Source organism: Lissotriton vulgaris, chromosome 3_1 (genome assembly GCF_964263255.1).
Source record: "Lissotriton vulgaris chromosome 3_1, aLisVul1.2, whole genome shotgun sequence".
Classification (NCBI taxonomy): domain Eukaryota; kingdom Metazoa; phylum Chordata; class Amphibia; order Caudata; family Salamandridae; genus Lissotriton; species Lissotriton vulgaris.
The window spans coordinates 1,065,933,401-1,065,957,611 of NC_141689.1; the positions used below are offsets into that span (position 1 = coordinate 1,065,933,401).

General features: G+C 46.4%; 1 protein-coding gene across 1 annotated transcript in view; it reads right to left on the reverse strand.

The window, feature by feature from the left end:
• Positions 1–24,211, reverse strand: part of LOC147727408 (atrial natriuretic peptide receptor 2-like) — a 592,594-nt gene that overhangs the window by 157,436 nt on the left and 410,947 nt on the right. The window contains exon 15 of the mRNA XM_086963625.1: positions 3,820–3,913. Within this exon, the coding sequence (XP_086819751.1) occupies positions 3,820–3,913 (94 nt within the window). The remainder of the gene's footprint in view (positions 1–3,819; positions 3,914–24,211) is intronic.

Here is a 24,211-nt window from a genome sequence, read left to right on the forward strand (position 1 = left end):
TTTCAATGAAAACAGATTAAAACTTCAGATCACTGGCAGTGTAACATGCACAATATGCCATGTATCATTAGAAAGCTCTACTCATAAGTCTTACTTTGCCTTATTTGCTGCCTGCTATCTGTTATGTCACTGTCTCATTAGATCATTTGTTATCCTTAAGTTTACTGTCCCCTATTGCTTATTTTCTCACTGACTGTTTGTTTACCTTTTTGCTTGCAGATCTAGAAGCTGCTCGCTCCTTCCCACCCATTTGCTCTCTCACGTCCTACCACCCAGAGCTCTGCCCCCCTCTCAGGACCTACTTAATGGAGGCTGCAGTATAAGACATCAGGTGCGCCAATATAGCCAAAGGCAAGCCATCTGTGCCCGTCCACGCCTGGACTAAACCCAGCACCAGGAACCTGTGGCCCTCTGACCACCCACAGATATTCCTCTGGAGAACACTGAGACCTGCACCATGGATGCCACAACAACAACTGCTGCCTGCATCCCCTCAATGGAGGGACCTTTCACCTGGCTCCACTGCCTGTTCGCCTGCTACTCAGCACCGCCCGCCCACATAGAAACCCTCACTACTCCCCCAATGGCTGACCATGACCACCACAGAACTACTCCACTGCCTCCTACTCAATGCTCAATCACTCTGCAAACGTTCCACCGAGATCTGGGATGCCATCCCCACCCTCACCCCAAACAATGCCTTCATTACAGAGACCTGGTTCAATCCGTCAGCATTCCCCGTCATTGCCACTGCTACACCCAAGGAATACAAGATGATACTCTGGGACTGCACCAACAAACACAGAGGCGGCTTTGTCATCATCCACAGAGACACCATCCACTGCACCACCACTGAAGATGACAATGCACCAAGCATGGAGCATCTCAACTTCCAACTCCAAACCAACAGCAGAGAAACCATCAGAGGCACCTTCGCAAACAAACCTCCAGGCCCACGCCCTGGCTTCTGCAACACCATTCCCAAATTCAACGCCCTGCCCACCAGCAACTACAATCACTTCATCTTCCTCGGGGACCTGAACTTCCACCTCGACAACCTCCAACACACAAACACCACCAACTCCTGGATAGCATGAGCAATATTTGCCTCACCCAACTGGTCACTGCCCCCACACATAACACAGGGCAAATGCTGGACCAAATCTTCACTGCCAGCGATAGAGTCAAGTACAACCATGTCACTAAATTAACCTGGACCGACCACGCTCTCATCCACTTTACCATTGCAGGTGCCCCACACTCCACCACCAAGACCCCTTGCTCTTCTCCCCACAGCTGGACCAAAGTGACAGAAACCCAATGGACGGACACTCTTAACACCACCAAGCCAACCCTTAATCAACTTCGACCAGGCCCAAGCCAGCTGATTCACATCAGAACTCAGGACCACGAAACGCAACTGCAAACGTCTGGAGAGACGAATGCGCACCAGCAAAGATCCCACGGACCAAGCCACCTTCAAATCAGAACTCAACAAATGCCAAAAACTCCAGAAAGACACAAAAAACACACCATGGCAGACCGCATCAAAGCCAGCTCCAACCACAATGAGGAACTCGTCAACATCATCAGAGTGTTCTCGGGCTGCGGCCACCAAAAACCCAATTCCCACATCCCAGAAACTCTGCAACACTCCGGCGAACTACTTTCACAACAAGATATCCGCCATCTACAGTAACTTCTAACACGAAAACACCGACCTCGACAGCCTCCTCATGCCAACGGATGTCACTGAGAACCTGCCGCTCACCGTTCGGAACAGCTCACCACACAAGGCACCATGGCATCATGAACTCCATCCACTCTGGAGTACCCTTGGACCCCTGCCCCTACCACCTCTTCAACCTTTGTAGCAAGGAAATGAACATCAAACTCACCTCCATCCTCAAGTCATCCATCCTCATGGCTGCTTTTCCTGATCAATGGAAACAGAGGTCAGACCCTTCCTCAAGAACCCTCCTCCAACCCAAGCAAACTCAAGAACTGACGACCCATCTCTCTGCTCCTCTTCCCTGCCGAAGTCCTTGAGAAGGCCATCAGCCGACAACTCACCAAACATGTGGAGAACAACAACCTACTGGACACCTCTCAGACCAGCTGCCACACCAACCACAGCATGATACCACCCTGATTGCTGCCACAGATGACATCAGAGCCCTCCTCTACTGGTGTAACACAGGTGACCTGATCCTCCTCAACCTTTCAGTAAAGTTCAACACAGGACCCCACCACAACCCTATAAAAAGGATCTGCCATATTGTGATTCAGGGAGATGCCCTCATGTGGATGGCATCCTTTCTCATAGGACAAACCCAGGTAATCCGCCTACCTCCCTTCACATCAGAACCCAAGTTGATCATCTGCAATATCCTCAATGTTCATCCCTCAGTCTCACCCTTTTCAACACCTACATGATGCCCCTGGTCAAAATAATCAAAACCCATGTAATCAACATAAGATCCCATGCAGATGACACCCAGCTCATCCACTCACTCTCAAAGACCCCTGCACCACCAAGACTAACTTCCACAACTCCATGATGAGCGTCACTGACTAGATGAAGACTAACTGCCTGAAGCTCAACACAGATAAAAACTAAGTGCTGATCTTCAGAAATAACACCTCCCTGTGGAACGACACCTGGTGACCTGCAGACCTCCACCTACACCCTCACCAACAGATCATGTCCGTAACCTCAGCATCATCCTGGATAGCAAACTCACCATGAAATGCCAGATGCTGTCGCCTCCGCCTGTTTCTACACCCATTGCATGCTCCAAAAGCTCCCTGTCCACACCAGGAAAACCATCATCCAAGCTATAGATACCAGCCGACTCGAATACGGCAATTCACTCGATGCAGGAATCGGGTCCTTACTCCTGAAGAGACTCCAGACCATTTAGAACTCAGCAGCCACGCTCATCCTGAACCTCCCCAAAAGAACCCACATTACCCCCTACCTCAGGAACCTCCACTGCCTCACTGTCCAGAAAAGATGCTAATTCAAGATGCTTTCACATATCTGCAAGGCCCTCCAGGACAAAGGACCAGCATACCTCAACCACTGCCTGATCTATTACCAACCATTAAGACACCTGTGCTCTGTCACCCTCACACGCGCTCTCTGCATCAAACGAAGTCACAGCGAAGGCCGCTCCTTCTCCTACCTCTCCTCAAAGTCTTGGAACAACCTTCTCATCAACCTCTAAACAGCACGCTTCTCTCACGGAATTCCAAAAAGGGACTCAAAACATGGCTCGTCAACTGACCGCAGCAGGATCCCAGCACATGGATACCTTCATGGGTGATTAACCGCACTCTATTGATTAATGGATTGAGCTGTATCATATTTTACTGACGAATAAGAGGAGTTTGTGAACTAAAACATTACCCAGTATGGATTTTGTAGTAAAGAAAGATGCACAGTCCAACTGTGTAAGTAGATAATACTTTATTGTAGATTGCTTCTAGGATCGGCAAGTAGGAGAAGATAGGAAGTATAGATAAAACCCCACCAGGAGCAGGCTCCAAGCAGCTCAGCCTGAGTTGACCAACTGACACTGTGAGCCACCCAAGCATTCCATGATATAATGGTACATTCTATTCAGTGGAGAACAGTAGAGAAGTAATTTACTACAGAATTTGATTCTGCCATCTCTGTGATCAGCATAGAGTAGTCAATCAAGGAGTCTTTTTACCATTACTAAAAAATACCAACAGCCTTACTGTAGTTCTTTCTTTTTCCATAAAACATGGGTTGTCCATTACCAAAGAGTGACTCCAGATCTACCAACTTACTGTAAAGTAAGCGATCTGTCTTCTGCTTCTCAAGCATCAGGTCCTGGGTTCTCTCAGTGACCAGCACCTCCAAGTGCTTACTGTACTTCTCCATCTGAAATAACACAATCACATGGTTCTTAGAGAAAAGGCACATAATTCAGTCAGCGTCAATCTTTATGGAAAGAATAACCAAGTGGCATGATTCATCTATTACTGCAGAGTAGAGTGACCAAGAAAACTGGGCTTGGACTGCGGGTCCAAAAGGGGCCTATTGGGAATTTAAAAGCAGCTGGAAATAATGTTCATACCAGCCCTGCTCCCATTCTCCTCACTCCTATCTTTCTCTTTCCCCTCTTACTCTCTGCAGATGTCCACCCTGTACCTGCTGTAATTACCTGGGGTCACTGGAGAAAGTGACAGAGGTGCCAGCAGCAAAAAGAAAACAAGCTGTAGAAAGTGACAGCAGCAAAAAGAAAACAAGCCCTCAAAGGTGACAGCTCCCGGGAATTGCTAAGTGGAAAAAAACAGACAGTCGGTGCCTGAGGTGAAATGCTGTAGTATCGGCATTGGAGGAACAACAACCATGGCAGACTCTCCTCCCTGTTTGAACTATACCAAACCACTGCAGATGAGACACTTACCCCACACAAGAGAGGGCTCTAACAAAAATAAACTTGGGGGTCAGTACAATGGCAGACGGACTGAAGTCTGTCCGCCATCGTGTCAGGGAGTGGGACCACCCGCCTACAAGGCAGTGGTCCCACAGGGGGTATTATGATGTGACCACCTCAGTGGCAGTCACATCTGCTATATTTAACATTGTGACGGGTGCTGCTAGCTACAGCACCCATCGCAAAGGAACAAAAGTTACTTACCTGTAATCTGTGGTTCCCCAGTATTGGTGTCTTTCATAGATTCACATGCCTGAATCATTCCCCATCATCAAAGTGGGAGTCCCATAGTATATAAAAAAGCAATAAATATGCCATAACAATCAAAAAACCTTGGGAACAAGAAAAAAGTTCCACATGCAAGACTGTAGATAGCAGTACCCCAATAATGCTTGGAAGACGCTATTTGCAATGGTATCTGCTTATAGCAAGCATCTGCGATCACATAATAGAAATGCTATATGCATACACATATATAAAAATCCCAATCATCTGAACATATACGGAACATAGGCAAAATAGGAAGCGTCTGAAAAGCAGTAAAGAGGAGGAGGGAAAACAGAGGATCACCTTATCTGAAAAAATTGTGGAGAACTGCTTGCCCCACTGAAGAATCAGCATAGCTGGCAGCTTCCAAACAGTAATGCTTGGTGAAAGCATGTCTGCTGGAACTAGTTGCTGCTCTACAGATCTGCTGAAGAGGGACACCAGCGAAAAGAGCACCCTCCTAGACACCAGCGAAAAGAGCACCCTCCTAGCCCTTAACCCCGGTCGCGCCCCCAACTGCATCCAAGCCGCTCCTGGACACACCCATGGACCTTTCTCCTGCTACTCCTGCAAATTCATCGGCACCGACAACATCTCCGCTACGACCACAACGCAGATTCCTGACCCCAACCATCTACAGTGCATCCTTCTCAACACTCGATCGGTCCACAGACACGCCATTGACCTATGGAATCTACTAGACACCATCTCTCCAGACGTCGCCTTCCTAACAGAAACTTGGATGAACGCTTCCTCCGCCCCAGACATCACCATTGCCATCCCTGAAGACTATAAGATCACACGCAAGGACCGCACCGACCACACAGGAGGAGGAATCGCTATCGTCCATAAGAAATCAATCCGCATCTCAACCAGCTCTGACGCCAACCTCGCTAACTCCGAACACCTTCACTTCCAGATCCACATCGACCCCAAGACCACACTCAGAGGCACCCTCCTCTACAGACCACCAGGACCCCGCGCAAAATTCAGTGAAGACATCACAGACTTCATCACTCCTCACGCGCTCTTCTCCAAAGACTACATCCTTCTGGGAGACCTCAACTTTCACCTTGAAAAGATCAACGACCGCAACACCACCACCCTCTTGGACAATCTCGCCAACCTCGGACTTAAACAACTGGTCACTTCCCCCACCCACATCGCAGGTCACACACTCGACCCCATCTTCACCTCCAGCAATCATGTCTCCTTCAGCCACACTACGGATCTCCTCTGGACTGACCACAGTTGTGTTCACTTCACCTACAACAAACCAAAACCCACCAACCACATCCAACCAACTCTGCAAAGAAACTGGAACAAAATCACCACGGACCAAATCTCCGCATCGCTCCTTCTAAACACCCCAGCCCACTCTTCTAACGCAAACGAAGCCGCCGCCAACCTCACCCTATGGTTATCCAACACCGCCGACACCTTAGCACCACTGAAGAAACGTCAAAGCAAACCTGGCAGCAAAAAGGCCTCATGGTTCAACGATGATCTTAAGAAGTCCAAGAAACTCTGCCGCTCCCTTGAAAAGGCCTGGAAAAAAGACCCAACCACTAGCACCAAGGACGCCTTCAAAAACGCCACCCGCACTCACCACCAACTAATCCGAAAGGCCAAGAAAACAGCATTCAAGGATCGACTTGACAACAACGCCCACAACAGCAAGGAACTTTTCAACATCGTCAAGGAATTTTCCAATCCCTCGGCCAACTCCAACGACATCACCCCCTCTCAAGCCCTCTGCGACTCCCTAGCCTCATTCTTCCACAACAAGATTGCAGACATCCACAACAGCTTCGACAACCAACCCGGAAACCAACCCACCCTACCATTTGCTGAACATTCTCCCCCCGTGAACACCCTTAACGACTGGAACCCAATCTCCACTGAGGACACCATCCGCCTGATGAATTCCATCCACTCAGGATCCCCCACAGACCCATGTCCTCACCACATCTTCAACAAAGCAGACTCCGTCATAGCACCGCACCTCCGAGACGTCATCAACTGCTCCTTCAACTCCGCCACCTTCCCGGAAGACTGGAAACACGCTGAACTCACCGCCCTTCTGAAAAAACCCACAGCGGACCCCACCGAACTCAAAAATTACCGCCCCATCTCGCTCCTTCCATTCCCGGCCAAGGTCATCGAGAAAGCTGTCAACAACCAGCTCGCCGCCTTCCTCGAAGCCAACAAATCCCTCGACTCCTCACAATCTGGCTTCCGAGCAAAACACAGCACTGAGACCGCCCTCATCGCAGCAACAGACGACATTCGAACTCTACTGGACAATGGAGACACAGTCGCCCTCATCCTCCTCGACCTCTCTGCAGCATTCGACACAGTCTGCCACAGCACTCTTTTACAACGCCTCAATAACATCGGAATCCAAGGAAAAGCACTTGAATGGATCACCTCGTTCCTCACCGGAAGAACCCAGAGAGTCCGCCTTCCACCATTCAAATCCGAGGCCACTGAAGTCATCTGTGGCGTACCACAAGGATCCTCACTCAGCCCCACCCTCTTCAACGTATACATGAGCCCCCTCGCGGCCATCGCCCGCCAACACAACCTCAACATCATCTCCTACGCGGATGACACTCAACTAATCCTTTCTCTCACCAATGACCCCAGCACCGCCAAAACTAACCTACACGAAGGAATGAAAGAAGTTGCCGAATGGATGAAACAAAGCCGTCTGAAACTGAACTCAGACAAAACTGAAGTCCTCATCTTAGGTACATCCCCCTCTGCATGGGACGACTCCTGGTGGCCGGAAGCCCTCGGAAAAGCACCCATCCCGACAGACCACGCACGGAACCTAGGCGTCATCCTGGATTCTTCACTCTCAATGAACAGACAAGTCAGCGCCGTATCCTCTTCCTGCTTCAACATTCTTCGCATGCTCAGAAAAACATTTCGCTGGATCCCCACCGAAACAAGGAAAACAGTCACCCATGCTCTGGTCACAAGCCGACTGGACTACGGAAACACCCTCTACGCAGGCACTACCGCTAAACTCCAGAAGAAACTCCAACGAATCCAAAACGCCTCAGCCAGGATCATATTAGACATCCCGCGCAACGAACACATCTCTGGTCACCTTAAAGACCTCCACTGGCTACCCGTCAATAAGAGGATCACTTTCCGACTGCTAACCCACGCACACAAATCACTTTACGACATCGGACCAGAATGCCTCAACTCATGACTGTCCTTCTACACCCCCTCCCGCCAACTACGTTCTTCCAGCCAAGCCCTCGCCACTGTACCTCGCATCAACAAGACCACCATGGGAGGCAGATCCTTCTCATACCTGGCTGCTAAAACATGGAACTCACTCCCCGCTTACCTTCGCCTTACCCAGAACCACCTAGCATTCAGAAAGCAACTTAAAACGTGGATATTTGACAAGTAATCCTCCCCCCCTTTCTAAGTGCCTTGAGACCCTCTGGGTATGTAGTGCGCTATATAAATTCTCTGACTTGACTTGACTTGATGAGGATACCGCCCTCGTAGTGTGCTCTTGGAGTAGTCTGCAAAGCTCTTCTAGCTTGCAGATGGCAAAAGTCAATAGCGGAAGAAATCCATCTAGCTTTGGTTTGTTTAGACACTTCTTGTCCTTGCCGTATCTTCCCATAGTCAACAAACAGTTGATCAGATTTGTGAATGGCAGAGGTCCTTTGTAAATAGAATTTTAAACATCTTCTGATGTCAAGGGTATGCAATGCCCTCTCCGCAGGGGATTGCGGATTAAGAAAAAACGTCTTTAAATGACTGGTTCGTTCAGGTGAAAATCCGAAGGCACCTTAGGCATAAATTTTGGGTTTGTAAGTAGCACCATAGAATTTTACGTGAATTGTAAGAAAGGTGAATTGACTGTGAAAGCTTGAACATCACTGACTCTTCTAGATGAAGTCAATGCTAGCAAAAGAGAAACCTTCCAGGTTAGAAATTTAAATTTCACCTTGTGAATTGGCTCAAATGGGTGGGCTAATACTACATTAAGATGCCATGATGGAGGCGGACGACGAAAAGGAGGACACATTCTGAATAGTCCATTAATAAACTGTTGTATTATTCTTGAAGAATAAAGAGAGGTGGATCCATCATGTCGGTACCTTGAAATGGCTGCCAAAAAGACCTTCAACGTTGCATGAGATAGGCCTGATCTCGCTAAGTGCAAGAAAAAAGGTAATATCTGTTCCGGCGTTGACTGAAACGGATTAACCCCAGCAGATTGACACCACATGCAGAATCTTTTCCATATAAGTCTGTATGTCTTTATTGTAGCAGGTGCTCTCGCGTTAGCCAGTACCTCCTTACAATCCGCAGAGATATTTAGACAAGCAAATTCAAGGTGCTCAGGCGTCAAGCTGCTAATTTTAGAGAAGCCGGATCCAGATGGCAAATTTGAGCATTCTGAATGGAGAGGAGATTCGGTATTGGTCGAAACTGTATTGGATCGCACTCTGATAGGAGAAGAAGTTCGGTGAACCAGTATTGGCGAGGCCACCTGGGAGCAATGAGAATCAAGCAACATGGTTCTTTCTTCATCTTCCAGAGAACTCTGGGAACCAACGGTATCGGAGGAAAGGTGTAAGCATATATTTGAGACCAGTTGATCGAAAACGCATTCCCCAGAGAGTCCCTGTGGGGAAGCCAGCTTGCAAAGAATAGCCATTTGCTGTTCTTCTTGGTCGCAAAGAGGTCCAGATAGGGATGACCCCACTGCTGGAAGATTCAATCCACCGTTGGCTGATGCAGTTCCCATTCGTGGGTGGGCACCGTTGACCTGCTGAGGGTGTCCGCCAGAACATTTGAAACTCCCGGCACGTGAAATGCCAAGGGATTGATCCTGTGTCGTATCGCCCTAGCCCAGATCTCTTGGGCTTCCTGAGATAGAAGAACCGACCTCGTTCCTCCCTGTTTGTTTAAGTAATGCATACTTGTAGTATTGTCCGGGCCAACCAATACTGTGGCTCCATGAATGATTGTACGAAAGGACTTGAGGGCTAAGAAGATGGCTCTTAGCTCTAGCAGATTGATGTGCCATGCCTTTTGTTGAGGGCTCCATTTCCCACTGGCCTTCAACCCTTGAAGGTGTGCTCCCCAACCCTCGATTGATGCGTCTGTGGTGATTGTGTAATTTGGCGCTTCTTGAAGGAACACACACCCTTTCTTCAATTTTCTTTCTAAGACCCACCAGAGAAAAGCCTCCCGCATCCGAGGAGGTATTTGAATGAGATCTTGGAATGAACCGGAGACTTGTAACCATTGCAGGTTGAGTTCCTCTTGAAGGGGCCTCATTCTGAGGCGGCAATTTGGTATCAACGGGATGCAAGAAGAAACCATTCTCGTAAAGGACTTGAACTGTCAGACTGAAACCGACTTTCTTGATAGTAACATCTGAGCCATGTTTTGGATCCTCTCTTGCCTTGTGTCCGATATGAAAGCTTGAACCAGTTGTGTGTCTAAGGTTGCTCCTAAGAACGTTTGCCTTTGGGAAGGAACAAGATGTGTCTTGCTAAGATTGATAGAAAGACCCAGCGATTGGAAGAAAGACAGACATCGTTGGACATGGATGTTTATGTCTGAGAAAGAATTTGCCTTGATAAGGTGGAGTAGTGTGGCTCACTGGTTAGAGGCGGCAGACCCGTAAGCAGAGAACGGCCCGGACCAGGGTTCAATTCCCGATGCGGCAGGGTCGTGGACCAGGGTCAAACGGACTCGATAATTCTCGCCTCGGTGCCTACTCTAACCAGGGAACACACTTGGCAACTCTGGGCATTAAGCTTGCCTCATCTCTACAGACGCCGAGGATGCCTGGTTTCACCTTGGAGATACCCAGAAAGGGACCATCTCACAGGGAAAACCAGGACGGATTCCCCAGCGGTCTTCAGCGCCAGGATACTCCTTGGAGTTACAGTGCGCTTTACAAGTACACCCCCATTTACATTTGCATAAGGCAATCGTCCAGGTAAGGAGATATTTGAATCCTCTCCAGCAGGTGCGCTGCTACTGGAGCTAGGACCTATGTAAACACTATCGATGCCGAACGCAGCCCAAAGGGAAGGACTTTGAACTGAAATTCCCTGCCAGCCACTCTGAAATGCAGGGACTTCCTGTGACGAGGTAAAATGGGAACGTGGAAGTACGCATCTTGAAGGTCCAGGGTGGCCATGTGATCCCCTGCCGACAGAAGATGAAGTATTTCTTGAAGCGATAACATCCGAAATGATCGTTTCTTCAAATACCTGTCGAGGGAACGAAGGTCTAGAATTGGACGCCATTCCCTCGGATTTCTTCCTAGAAAGAACCGTGAATAGGATCCTGTTCCTCTCTGCCCTTGAGGGACTTTTTTGATCGCTCCTTTTTTCAACATCAAATTTATCTGGGAAAATAACTCCTTGAGATGAGCTGGAGGAGGGCCTTTTGGGGGGAAATTTGGAGGAAACATTTCGAATTCAAGAGCATGGCCCCTGGCTACGATGTCTAGGACCCATCTGTCCGATGTTATTGAGGACCAGTTTGAATAAAATTTTGAGATTCTTCCTCCAACCTTTACATGGGACTGCGGCAGTAGGGGTGGAAGGTGATGACACTCATTGCCTTTTATTGGAATCCTTTCTGCGGTGGGTAGGTTTTTTCTCATTCTGGGAATAGGATGTGTTGTGCTGACCATAAGATTGGTAAACGTTGCGACTGGTAGCGCTGATTCCCTTGATAAGATCTGTAGGAAGATTGTTGGCTATAGCTTCCTCTATTAGAGGACGATCCACGTCCTCTCGCACACTGAAAGGGCGGCTTCCGAAACTGCAAGGTACCAAGAGATCTGGCTGTTTCAGTGTCCTTTTTAATGGTTTGCAAGGCTTCTTCTACATGTGGGCCAAACAAAAACTCCTGATCGAAGGACATGTCCAGGATCTTAGTGTGCACCTCCTGGAGAAACGAAGTAGTCTTTAACCAGCCTTCTCGGCGTAGGACAGCAGCCCCTGCCAGCTGTCTGAACCCAGTAGAAGCCACATCCACAGCAGAGTCTATAATCTCTGCCGAGATCCGTTCTCCCTCTTGCAGTTTCTTCAAAGCTTTAGATTTCAAAGGCTCCGGAAGCATGTCGATGTATGGTGAGATATCCGACCACATCTGTCGGTCGTACCGAACGTTGTCCCTGCCATCATAGAGACTCGTTTCCCAATCGAGTCCAGATGCCTGCCGTCTCTATCAGGTGGGGCTGTGATCGGGGATGATGGATTTCTAGCCTGTTTTTGGGCAGCTTGCACGATCACAGAATCTGCCTTTGGGTGTCCTATAAGGCAAGCTGGAGATTTTTCAAGCGCTTTATATTTTTTACCTAGTCATGGCAAGACTGGAGGAATAGATGCAGGATTCAACATCACCTTTAGTCCCTCTTTCCATATGAATTCTATAATTGGAATCGTCCACACCTGTTTCCTTGGCTGGTCTTTAAAGTCATAGAGGAAACATTCCTCTTTCTTAGTTTCCATAGGAATAAGGAAACGTTGGGTTGCTCTCTCCATAAGAAGGTGAAAACCTCCAATGTCCACTGGAGGTGAATCAGATGGAATCGGAGGCGAAGGAGAAGGTGTCTGGATTTGATATTCATCCCACTCCGACAACAAAGACCTGTCATCTACTTCACCTTCCTCTCTCTCTTTATCTTCTGATGAGTGTGCTTCCGCAGGATGATGAGAAATCACTGACAAAAGAGGTCTTGGAGACCTGAATTCTGATGTGGAAAGCCTGCGCCGCAGGTGTAGGAGGCACGGAGTCTGCTGATTCAGATGGCGGTAAACGTCGGTAATAATCATCCAGCATATGTTGAAGATTGGTTAACAATGCTATAGGCATTTGAGCTGTTGGAATACTAGTAGTGGGTGACGCCAAATGTTCAGGCTAAGGTTGATCATCCAGATCTTCCTCTTGGTATTTAATGAGCAGTTCTGAAGGACTTGTAGCTGCTCCAATCCTACCATCCACATCAGAATCTTTCTCACTGTCTTCTGAGTCCAACAATTGTCAGGAACCTGTAGAGGTACCTTATGTGGAGACAGGCGCAATGGAGATAAAGGTTCAAGCCCAGAACCACGCCTTTGTAGCAAAGAAGGCTTCGCCGTAGACGGCGTAGAAGTTAAAGCCGTAGATGGTGACCAAACCTGTATTTCTGCACATGTTGACCATTTTTGCGTCAACAGAAGAGTCGTCGATGGGCCCTTCGACGAAGGAATAAGTCCTGAAGATGATGACGTCGACGAAGGCGTGGTCGTCTATAAAATTGCCTTCGACGACGAGGAGGGCTTCGTTGACGATGAAGTCTTCGTCGACGATTTGGTCGTCGACTATGTAGTTCTCGTCGACGAACTCATCGACGATGAGGTCATCGACGACGATGGAGTGGCCGTCGATGAGGCCGTCGACGATGAAGCCGTCGTCTACGAAATCTTCTTGGTCTTGGTCGTCGACGGTGCGCCGACGATAGGAGTAGATGTAGTTTCTCTCGTTGACGATATAGGTTTCACTGAGACATAGACCAGCGGCGGCGGTGATGACGCCGACGACATGAACATCTCAGGTTTAGGTGATGAAAAAGTTACCGTTGATGTAGAAGTTGCGTCGACGGAAATCTTCGTCGACGACGGGGTTTTCTCTGAGGAAGAATCTTCTCAGAAGTTGGTTTAGGAGGCAAAATCTTGACCGATCTTCTCGGGGGCGTGGAAGGCAATGGTTTGCTCTTGACAGGAGGAGTAGCCTTAGAAGTGGAAGACCTCTCTGACCCCTTAGAAGGTTGCTGTTTCTTCACAACCTTGGCCCCAGGAGAAGATAACACCTCCTCAGCAGCTCTCTTCCTAGAGGCCACAGATGACCCAGAGGCAATACTGCCTACCTCAGACACTGGATTGTCCTGGTCCTTCAGCTTCTGTAGCCAAAGAAGTGAGCGGCCCTCTCTGTCCCTGAGGGTCTTTTGCGAGAAAATCCTGCATATCTTGCAGTCCTTCACTTGATGATCCGGATACAGGCAGTAGATACATTTCTTGTGGGAATCTTCTGAGAAAAGCCAGAGCTTACCACAAGATTCACAAGCCCTAAATAAGATTTCTTAGAGGAAGACATCCTAAAACCAAGAAATCCTGAAGAAAACTGAGAAGAACTGAGCAGAGCTCAGGGAGACTCCCTTCACACGACGTGCGGTAGAAAATCTGAGAGCCTGAGCCTCTGAGGAGAACTTTCTGGTGGGTGCTGTCACCTGATTGGCTGCAGTTTGGGCTATGTATAATGACTATGATAGTCATGCATTTGGAACGTTTTTCTTGGTAGTTTGGGCTACTTTACTTCCTGGTTTCTTGTTACCAAGGTTTTTTGGTTGTTATGGCATATTTATTGCTTTTTTACATACCGTGGGACTCCCTCTCCGACGACGGGGAATGATTCAGGCATGTGAATCTATGAAAGACACCCCAATACTGGAGAATTTAAAATGCACTGTTTGCATTTTCCTGCACCACGTGACAGGCACCATGCAGTGCATACTTGAACTGCCTCATGTCAAGGGGGACCCGCAGTGGGCCCCCAAAGTACATCCCTGCCAGCCTTTTCATGGGGGTGGACCCGCCAGCACACCGCCCGCCATCCCAATCTGGTGGGCGGAACATGGCCACACGATGGCAGTGAACCCACCACCGACTGCCTGTCGGCGTCAGATTCACCACTATAGTAATCAGGCCCCAAGACATGACATCAATATATGCTACATAGGAAAGGGATAGTCAAAAAAGCCCAGGGCCATTGGAATTATGCGGCAGGGGAGAACCAAATTATAGGGCAGGGTTGAATAAATTATGTGGCCTTGATCAGGTAAATCAAATGGCATAGTACAGCACATCTTGCGATATCATTACTTCATTATTTTGTAAAAATGTTTTATACACGTTAACATTTTCACTTCATTAGTACAAGTTTAACACCCAAATGCAGCAAAAAGCAAGAGAAAATTTACCGGTCAGCCTTTGCGAGGTGACTTCCACTGTACCGCAACACCCTGTTGTTGCATTTTTAGCAACTTTTGATCCCTTTGAATTAGAAACACGTTTCTCTGTTACTATCTGCAAATTATGCAACAGATGATGTATGCAGCAAATGTTGCAAATCCTTAATGTAAGCATCAATCTCATAATTCCAATGGGCCTAAAATCAAGGACCACCCCAGTGGAAGTATATATTAATAAAGCAGATTTTTACGTGCTAGGTTTCCAGCAACAAGACTCTAGTACTGCTATGGACCTCATGCGCAATGCCCACTGCTTCCATACCTATAGGCTACATGACAATTTCACATTTAACCAAACACTTATGACAGCCCACTCAGGGAGCACTTTTTCTTGCGTGAAATAGAGCCCATGATGTCCCTTGCTACACCACTGATCATAGCATCAGTAGAAAGCTTTGGTGAAAGAAGCCAACAAATGTTACTATCAACACTAAATTAAAGAAAATCTTTCGAATTTGAAAAGTGGAAAAATGAATTTGCTCCGTTTCATAGTTTCCGGTCCAAGCTTACTTCCTCTAATAAAGGTAATACAGGCAAAGTTAATTCCAGCCATTACTTATGGCAGTGAAGCTATGAGAGGGAGGGACGCTCCTTTATTAGACAGAATTGTGGCTAAAGCACTTCGCATGATCTTTGGCCTTCCAAGGTATTCATCGCCGGCCCAAATGAGACTAGAATTTGGGTTACAAAAAGAAGAGCTGGCACGTAAGGGAGCCTACATAAAAACCTGGCATAAACTAAGCAGGGGTGAACCGAATACCTTAAACGCTCTCCTGTGGAAAGAACTTCAAAACAAAGTAACATGTCCAGCAAGGAGGTATCTGGAGGGAGCAATTGAGGACCTCGGGGTACAGCAACTCTGGGCTCTCCCAGCCTCCACACCAGTCTTTAAAAAGGTGATTAACAAGACAGTCCGGAAGGATTCGGTGCTGCAGGACAAAGCCCCCTAATAGAGCGGGCGCATGGTTGGCTTACAGTACAATCATACACCGTGCCTTCGCCTCAAACTTATTTGCAGATAGGTTTTACCAAAAAAAAAAAAGAGAAATTTTTGAAATTTCGCCTGGAGCTGCTGCCTTCAGTGGCCCACTTGCCTCCATGGCTACGGCCACCGTCACCAACCAGATGCCGACATTGTGGGGAAGGAAAGGAAAACATAGTCCACTTGATCACCACCTGTACCGAGCTCACTCAAGATCGGCGAGTCTTCTTGCGACCGCTTTTTAACTTCCATAAGATACGGACCTGTAGACAAGCAGTCCTGGCCTGCTTTAAAGGGGACAACATCCAACTGAGTTGTCAAATGGTAACATTTCTTGAAAGAGCCAAGTCCCGCTTCAAAAGCTTAACGGTACCCCAGAAGACCATCCCCAACATTGACACTTCTTGACTCTCACATTAGTCTGTTTTGATAAGATGATAGCCCCTTCCTATTGGAATGTCGATATTTTATCCAGTATTCTCGTTTATTTCCTTCATGTACAGAATTTTGTAGTTTTTTTTTAACACGTTTAATTCAGATACACATTTTATAAATCGATGTTTCTTCCTCTGTTAATATTGTAAAGGTTTTAAATAACCATGTACAATAAAGTATTACTACTACCGTTTCATATAAAGTATGCACAATACAAATAATAATCTCGTCATTTTTAATTGTGGTAATAATATTATTTGAGCATCATCTGTATAGTCCATCCCCTAAACGGCAAGCAGCAAATGTAATGCAGAATTGGTGTAAAACTTGAGGTAACATAACCTTCAGTTTCTCTCTTTGGACACATTAATCAGGACACTAATGTTTTCATCACAGAGATGAGGTTGAGGTTTCTGAGTGACTTTACCTTCCCTCATCCCTTCATTTATATATATTAGGGTGATCCCTCTCTGCCATTCTCACCAAGCACAAAGGGCAGACTCCCCCCCCACACACAACCCCATGATAAGCACGAGCATCCAGAATTGAGCGGGACCAAAGACTGGGCAGGGAGAGAAGTAGCTTGTGGGAAGTTTTGGGATGAGATTGGGTCATCGGAGCAATAAAAATTACAAGTAAGTCTGCTCCTCAAATAGCAGGCTATGCTGCAGGTCATGACTGGCATGTATTGGCAGATCTATGTATGTTGGAGAGCAAGGGTATAGCACAGGAAGCATCAGGTAAGGTTTGAGGTGCATGGGCAGAGCTGCATGCCAGTGTTAGTGAAGGATTGGCAGGGCCTGCTGCAGAACACAGTTGAGGTGCACTGGCAGAGCTGTGGGCGAGTCTCAGTGCACGATTAACAGTGTGTATTAGGAACGGAGTTGAGGTGCGCTGGCCGACAACTGTGTGCCTCAGTGCAGGATTATCATGGTGTGCTGTAAGACAGAGATGAGGTGGAGTGGAAGAGCTGTGTATGTTACAATGAAAGAACTGCAGGGGGTGGTGCTGTACAGCACTGAGGTACATTGTCAGAGTTGTGTGTGAATCTCAGTGCAGGACTAGCAGGAGAGCTCCAGGTCGGGATTCATTCACACTGGCTAGCTGTGTGTGGGTTGCAGTTTCGAATAGTAGGCTGTGCTGCAGGTTAGGATTGGGGTGCACTGGCACAGTTGTGTGTTTTGGAGAGCAAGAACGGCATGGGGTATTTCAGGTAAGGTTTGAGTTGCATTGGCATAGCTGAATGTTAGTGTCAGTACGTGATTAGCTGGGTTGCTGCAGGGCACAGTTGCAGGGGTAGTTCTCTCCTTTTCTCTCTCCTCTTGCATTCCTTTCACGCACCATTCTCCCTAAACTGTTCTTCAGCACCCTGCCCACACCTTCTGCTCCCACTCTTCTCCCTCACAGCTCCAATCTCTCAGTGCCTAATCTCCCTACTGCCAATCCCTGCATTCCCTTGCACACCATAGTCCTCTCCGCTACTAATCAAGAGAGTGTAATGTAGGAAAGGCTTATGGTACATTGCCAGAGCTGTGTGTGAGACCCAGTCTTGAATAGTAGGACATTCTGAAACAGAAGCTTGGCATACACTGGTACAGTTGTGGGAGAGTTTCTGTATTCAACGCCAGGCCACATAGGTGTAGTGTCCTCCCCAGTCCAGGTACTTGCCAATGACTACGCCACACACGGATTACAATATAACACATCTTTAATCTTCTGCGAGTAACCGAAAAGTCAATATTCTAAACCTGCATTCACTCCACCACGCTCTAATGCTTATGTCACAGTTCTGCAGAGTCCATCAGGAGCCACAAGGGTTTGGCCATTGCAAACTCACATGACACTACAAACATCCGTGTTACATAAAAAATTGCAATTTTTTACAAATATAGACACAATAATAGCTCTTCAGTGAGCCTTCATGGTGCTTTCATCGCATGTCCCGGGCGTGTCTTCGTAAACTGGGGACAGGCAGTAGAAGTGTCCATGCCCGACATTGGGATGCAGAAACACCAACAGTCAGGGGGTCTTGAAGTGTCCTTTCTGACCCAGTCTCTACATTGACACAGTGCCTGATGAGCAATGAGCCACAAGCCACATGTAGTAAATGCAAGGAATTTCATGTAATGGACTTCCCAGGATGTTGGGAAGTCACCATGTGTCCTTTGTTGGTCAGAACTTGAAATGGTTCAGCATCAAAAGGAGCATCAGACTTTTGTTTTCTAAGCTGACGAACAAGCACCTAATCTCCTCTAGTGAACATAACATCTTTTGCATATTGATGCTTGTCAGGAGAGGCCTTCATTTTCCTCTTATGATCCTAGTCTTTCATGTGGGTTTCTTCCTCGGTATTTGATCTTCTGTTGGTACATTGAGGTAACTTTGTCAACATGGCTCTCCTACGCATCAAGGTTGCAGGGTTTTAACCTGTGGTTGAGTGAAGGGTCAAATGATAAGCTCGAAGAGTCGAATTTAAGACAGTTTAAAGATCGAGCTTTTCTAGTACAGCATGCTGGACAGCTTTCTTAACAGTACCCATGAAATGTTCAACAAGGCCATTGGCCTGGATGATAAAAAAGTGTGTTCTTCTGATGCTTCACATTAAGATAACTGAGAAAGTCTCTGAATTCTCTACTGTTAAAGGGTGGGCCATGGTCAGATTGTAAGATTGCTGTAACATCCCATATCACAAAGATACTGTCTAATCGCTTAATGACTCTCTCTTGAGTGATAGAAGAGAGATCTTCTATCAATGGAAAATGGGAGCATTCGTCAATGATCACCATTAGTGATGTCCGTTGCCAAGAGGACCAAAGAAGTCAATGGCCATTCTTTCCTATGCATGCATTGACAACTCTGACAGTTTAAGCTGTGTTGAGTGGTTTTTGATGGCAGGCAGTTGCAGAGATCACAGGCCTTCAATTCTCTTTCCACTCTCTAGCTCTCGTCGAGATGTGGAAACCAGACTCGGTGTCGGAGAGCTCATTTGGTGGCAGCAATTCCACAATGTCCTTCATGGGACATTTCAATTATATGTTGTCTCAGACTTTTCAGAATGACAATCCTCGAGCCTCTTAGAATAATATTTTCATGAGTAACAGACATTTTATCTTTGACATTTATTAATTTCTGGTATTCACTGTCACTGGTAAGAGGTCAAGGGTGCTGGTACCAAGACTGATGTATATTAATGTCTTTCTTTTTTAGCATGTCAATATCTTGACTTGTGGCAGTGACAATTTGTTCCAATGAAGTGGCAACTGGGGTGCTTGATTTCTCTATGAAATTTATGAAGGCTTCAGCCATCTAAGAATGACTGCCAGGGCACTGTAGAGGCACTCATGAGAATTTATCTGCATGGTTCTGATCTTTCCCTGGACAATGCACATTCGTGTAGTTCCATTCTCGCAATTGCAGGCCCCAACGTTCAATACAAGGAGGCCTTTTTGCCTTTGGATTGCAAAGGTGGTAAACAATGCTTGATGATGTGTCACAAGCATGAAGGGATACCTATACAAGAATATGTGGAAATATACACAAGCCCGTACCACAGCTACGTTTTCTTTCTAAGGTTGTGACTAAGCACATTCAGTTTGGGGCACATGTAAACTTGAAAATGCAACAATACATCTTCGAGTATTTGGGTGTCCGCTGTGCTCTGCAAGGATGGCCCCTAACCTGACAGGGCTATGGTCAACAACAACCTCAGCATGAAGCTTTGGATAAAGTAGCTTGTTTGATTTTCTGGAAGCTTTGCTTGCATTCATGTGACCAAAGAAAAGAAACATTCTTTGTCACCAAGTCCCTTAATGGTGCCCTGACAGTGGCAAAGTCTTGTATGTATCAAGAGCAATAGCTGGCCATGCCAAGTAAAGAACGCAACATAGAAACATCTTGTGGGGGACAGTCAGTTGACAGCGCTTGCACTTTAACTGGATTGGGTGTCATGACCTCTTTGGAAGAAATATGGCCAAAGAATTTAAATTTTGTCTCATGGAACTCACTTTTCTCTGCATTCAAAGCTAAAATGGCATCAGCGTAAGCGGGCGCCTCTCTAGCACACTCTCACCCACACACAGCCATTATGCCATCCCAGTATGCCGGCGTACAACCTTTACATGGAAGAGCGAGGACTACCTTGCCCCGCTTGACTCTGTATCGACACCTCGCACACCCTGAGACTCAGACACACCCTCCCTTCCATATCCCTTGCACAACACTGCATGCTCACCCACCCTCTCATCTTCCCAACCAACTACACCATCTGATTACGGCTGTTCCCCCTACACCCGAAGCACTTATCACTCTCACTTATCACTCTCACCCCTGCCTGCCTCCCCCTCCCTATCACATAATGACCATCGGCCTCTCTCAACAAAAGGTTTCCTCTCCCCTAACTTCTATACCATACATGCACCACCGCTTTCACAACACAGGCCTTACTGCATGCCATACACTGGCAAATGTTCCTGTAACATGAAGTCTCCCCATGGATATCTACTACCTGCGGAGCATCATGAGCTGTTCTACTGCTGCTATTGAAGATACTATTGTATGTACAAACCTACTTGCTTTCTGCTCTCATCCCTGACCTCCTCCCTCTTCCCCTCTCACTTTTCCTCTACAACCCCACTTATACCCCACCTCCATCAGTGCAACACCTTATAGGCAGTGCTGTTCCCAGTTATATAGATGTGCCATGGCTTTTTTGACTTGCATTCATTACCTTTAAGAAACAAAATAAACAAATATGAAGTGGCATCAGTGAGCAATTGACACACTTGTGCGAGGGCTTTTTCTGTCATCACTATAATTGAAAGGATTCATGACAGGCTGCATGATATGTTGAATGACATCTTGAAACGGCTGTCCAGCAGATGACACACCAAAGGTTAGGGCCTGATTGCGATCTTGGTGGATGGGATACTCCGTCACAAACGTTACAGATATCTTATCCAGCAAGTTAAAGTTCCATTATATCATATGTAACGTGCAATGTGAATCACAGGATATCTGTTACGTTTGTTATGGAGTAAGCCATCCACCAAGAACATAATCAGGCCCATAGTGTTTTGTAATGGAATTAAACCAACATGTCTAGGAAAGGTTGTATTGTACCTACAATTCTCATTAAGTTCCAACTGATGATATCCTTAATTCAGATCAAAGAGAGAAAATAACTTCACACCATTCAATTGTGTTATAATGCCATCAATGTGCAGACCTGGATCCATGCAGCTGCACACAGCTCCTTCACTGTCCTCTTTGGGTACTTCCACTATGGGACAGGCAGGTCTAACAGTAGTTTCAATATACTGCATGGCACGTTTTTCATGTTGCACTCCCTATTATAATATATTTATGTTTTAAAATGTCATGTGTGCTACTTTTTACTTTGATGGGGGATTTCACTCCAGTGTTGTTTGTTTTATGTACCTCACTCATCTTGCTGGCACTTAACAGGACTCATCTTTTCTGGGGAATTCCTATGCTCCTGAGCTCCTTGGTCTGCCATGGTTTTGTTTTGCCGATTGAGCAGAGTGAGCCCAGGGATGCTTATTGTGACTTAGTTACACTGCAACTGCCACCACATGCCTAGCGCCGACACACAGCGGATGTGTGATGCCTGCGTGCTGAAGGCGCACCAAAGGTAATCCCATCTGTGCCTGTCCGCAGCCGCACAGCACCAAGCACTAGCAGGCACATGCATCAAGCGATTTGGGAATCGCAAACGGTGCGAATCGCAAAATTCGGCCGTTTGCGATTCCCAAATCACTATTTGGGATGCATCAACGTAAAAGTGAATAAATCGCTATTTTAGCGATTTTTTCAAGTGCGATTGCTTTTAAGGAATCGCAAATTTGCGATTCCTCAAAAGCAATGCATGAAACTAAAAAAAATTGCGAATTCGCAATTAGAGAGAAAAAATTACCATGAGGTTGGACCTCATGGTAATTTTGCGAAATGTTAGAAAAATGCAATTTTTTGCATTTTTTTAACTTTCATGTTGTGCACACACATGCCCTTAGGGCATGTGTGTACACAACATATGTGCATTGTTTGATTTCAGGGGTGCAACAGGGTGTCCTATGGACACCCCTGCACCCTTGAAATCGCAATCTCAATTTGCGATTAGCTAATTGCGAATCGCAAATTGAGATTGTCTTCCCATTCATTCCTATGGGCCTCTAGGCCCATAGGAATGAATGGGAAGGGATTCCTTAATTGCGATTCGCAAAATGCAAATCGCAATTAAGGAATTCTAAGAAATCGCAATTTATTTAGCGATTTCTTGATGCATAGGCATTTGCAATTCCTTAATTGAGATTCCTTAAAAATCGCAATTAAGGAATCGCAAATGCCGAGTTTGATGCATGTACCTGTACGACTCTTGTTTCTCCCACCCTCCAGAGCTACTCCAGGCCAGTACTCCTAGAAATTGGCAACAAAGGTAAATGTCTTCATGTTCTCTGCATAATTTCAATGCAACTTCTTGTCATAATTGGCGCCAGAAATGTAGTTTTCCCGTTCACCCTGCCTTATGGCCTCGGCATGGCAAGGAGATCCATCAATTATTGACACGCCGCCACGCTAGACCCAGTATGCAAGACCATGAGTTAGCTTGTCTGCTCCTCAAATAGGAAATAACTAATAAAACACGAACATGAATTAGCTGGTCTCAAGGAGTCAGAAAATCCAGATGTTGCATTTTTAACTGAGACCTGTGTCGATATGGCGTCTGACCCTGACTTTAAAATAGCTGTGCCTGAAAGCTATTATTTAATCACTGTGGATAGACAACACAAGCGGCGTGGTGGGATTGCGATCATATATCACAACCAGTTTAGAGTCACTTTTAAGCCCCTTTTGCATCGCAACTGAGACTCCCTCTTGCTCAATTTAAAGTATAAAAATACGTATTTCTTCAATGCGCTTTTAGACTTATCATCTCTCAGGCCCCAGGCAGATCTTCATTCATTTACTACCAGAATTCATGGAATCTTGGGTAGAAACTCCCAACTTTACAATCTTGGGCGATTTTTACTTTCATCTGGAATGCATGGATGACAAGGATACAAAGCAGCTAATTGATATTTTGTAGTGTGTCAACCTTTCACAAAAGGTGAAACATCCAACTCACAAAGCCATTCACATGCTTGATGGCATTTTTTCAAATAACCTGGATCTAGTTGTTGGAAAAATTCTGCCTCTTGTCTGGACAGACCATAGGGCCAGTATGTTTAAATTAGTCATCCACACAAAAAAGACTCTCACTCCCAATGCACCAGCAGTAATAAAATATCGCCCCATGAAGAAAATTGGTAACTTAAAATTAGATAAATTGCTGTAATAAACATGAGGTCACTCTGAACCAACAGCTATGCAACAAACTAGCTGAATTATTTACTACTAAAGTAAATAATGTGAACTTAGTATTTACTGCAGCGTTCGACAATACAGACTAGCAATCAATGACAAAGTTAGTTGAGAAACCATCTCCACTAAACCAAATCAATGCCCTCCCTTATGGAACACGTTTACATCACTCACTGAAGAGAAGGCAGCATCCCTTAATGAAACATCCAAATCCGGTGCTCCATTTGATCCCTGCCCCATCAGGTATATCCCCCTATCTCTAAAAACATTGCAGCTCATCTCATACCACTCCTAAACAGGATTTTTATCTCTGGTTGTTTTTCAGTTACTTGGAAAAAGCGTCCATCTAAAGAACTAAAGAAACCTTCCCTTGATCCTTCTGACATGAAGAATTACAGGCCACTCTCGCATCTCCCTCTTCCTGCCAAGATCCTCAAAAAGGGGATGAACCAATATATCATGATTTTTCTTGAAATAACTAATCTGCTCTACCCATCACGGAATGGTTCCAGACACAACCATTGCACAGAGTACGCCCTGATGGCAGCCACAGGGGAAATCAGAGCTAATGTAGATGGAGGTGACAAGGCGGATTTG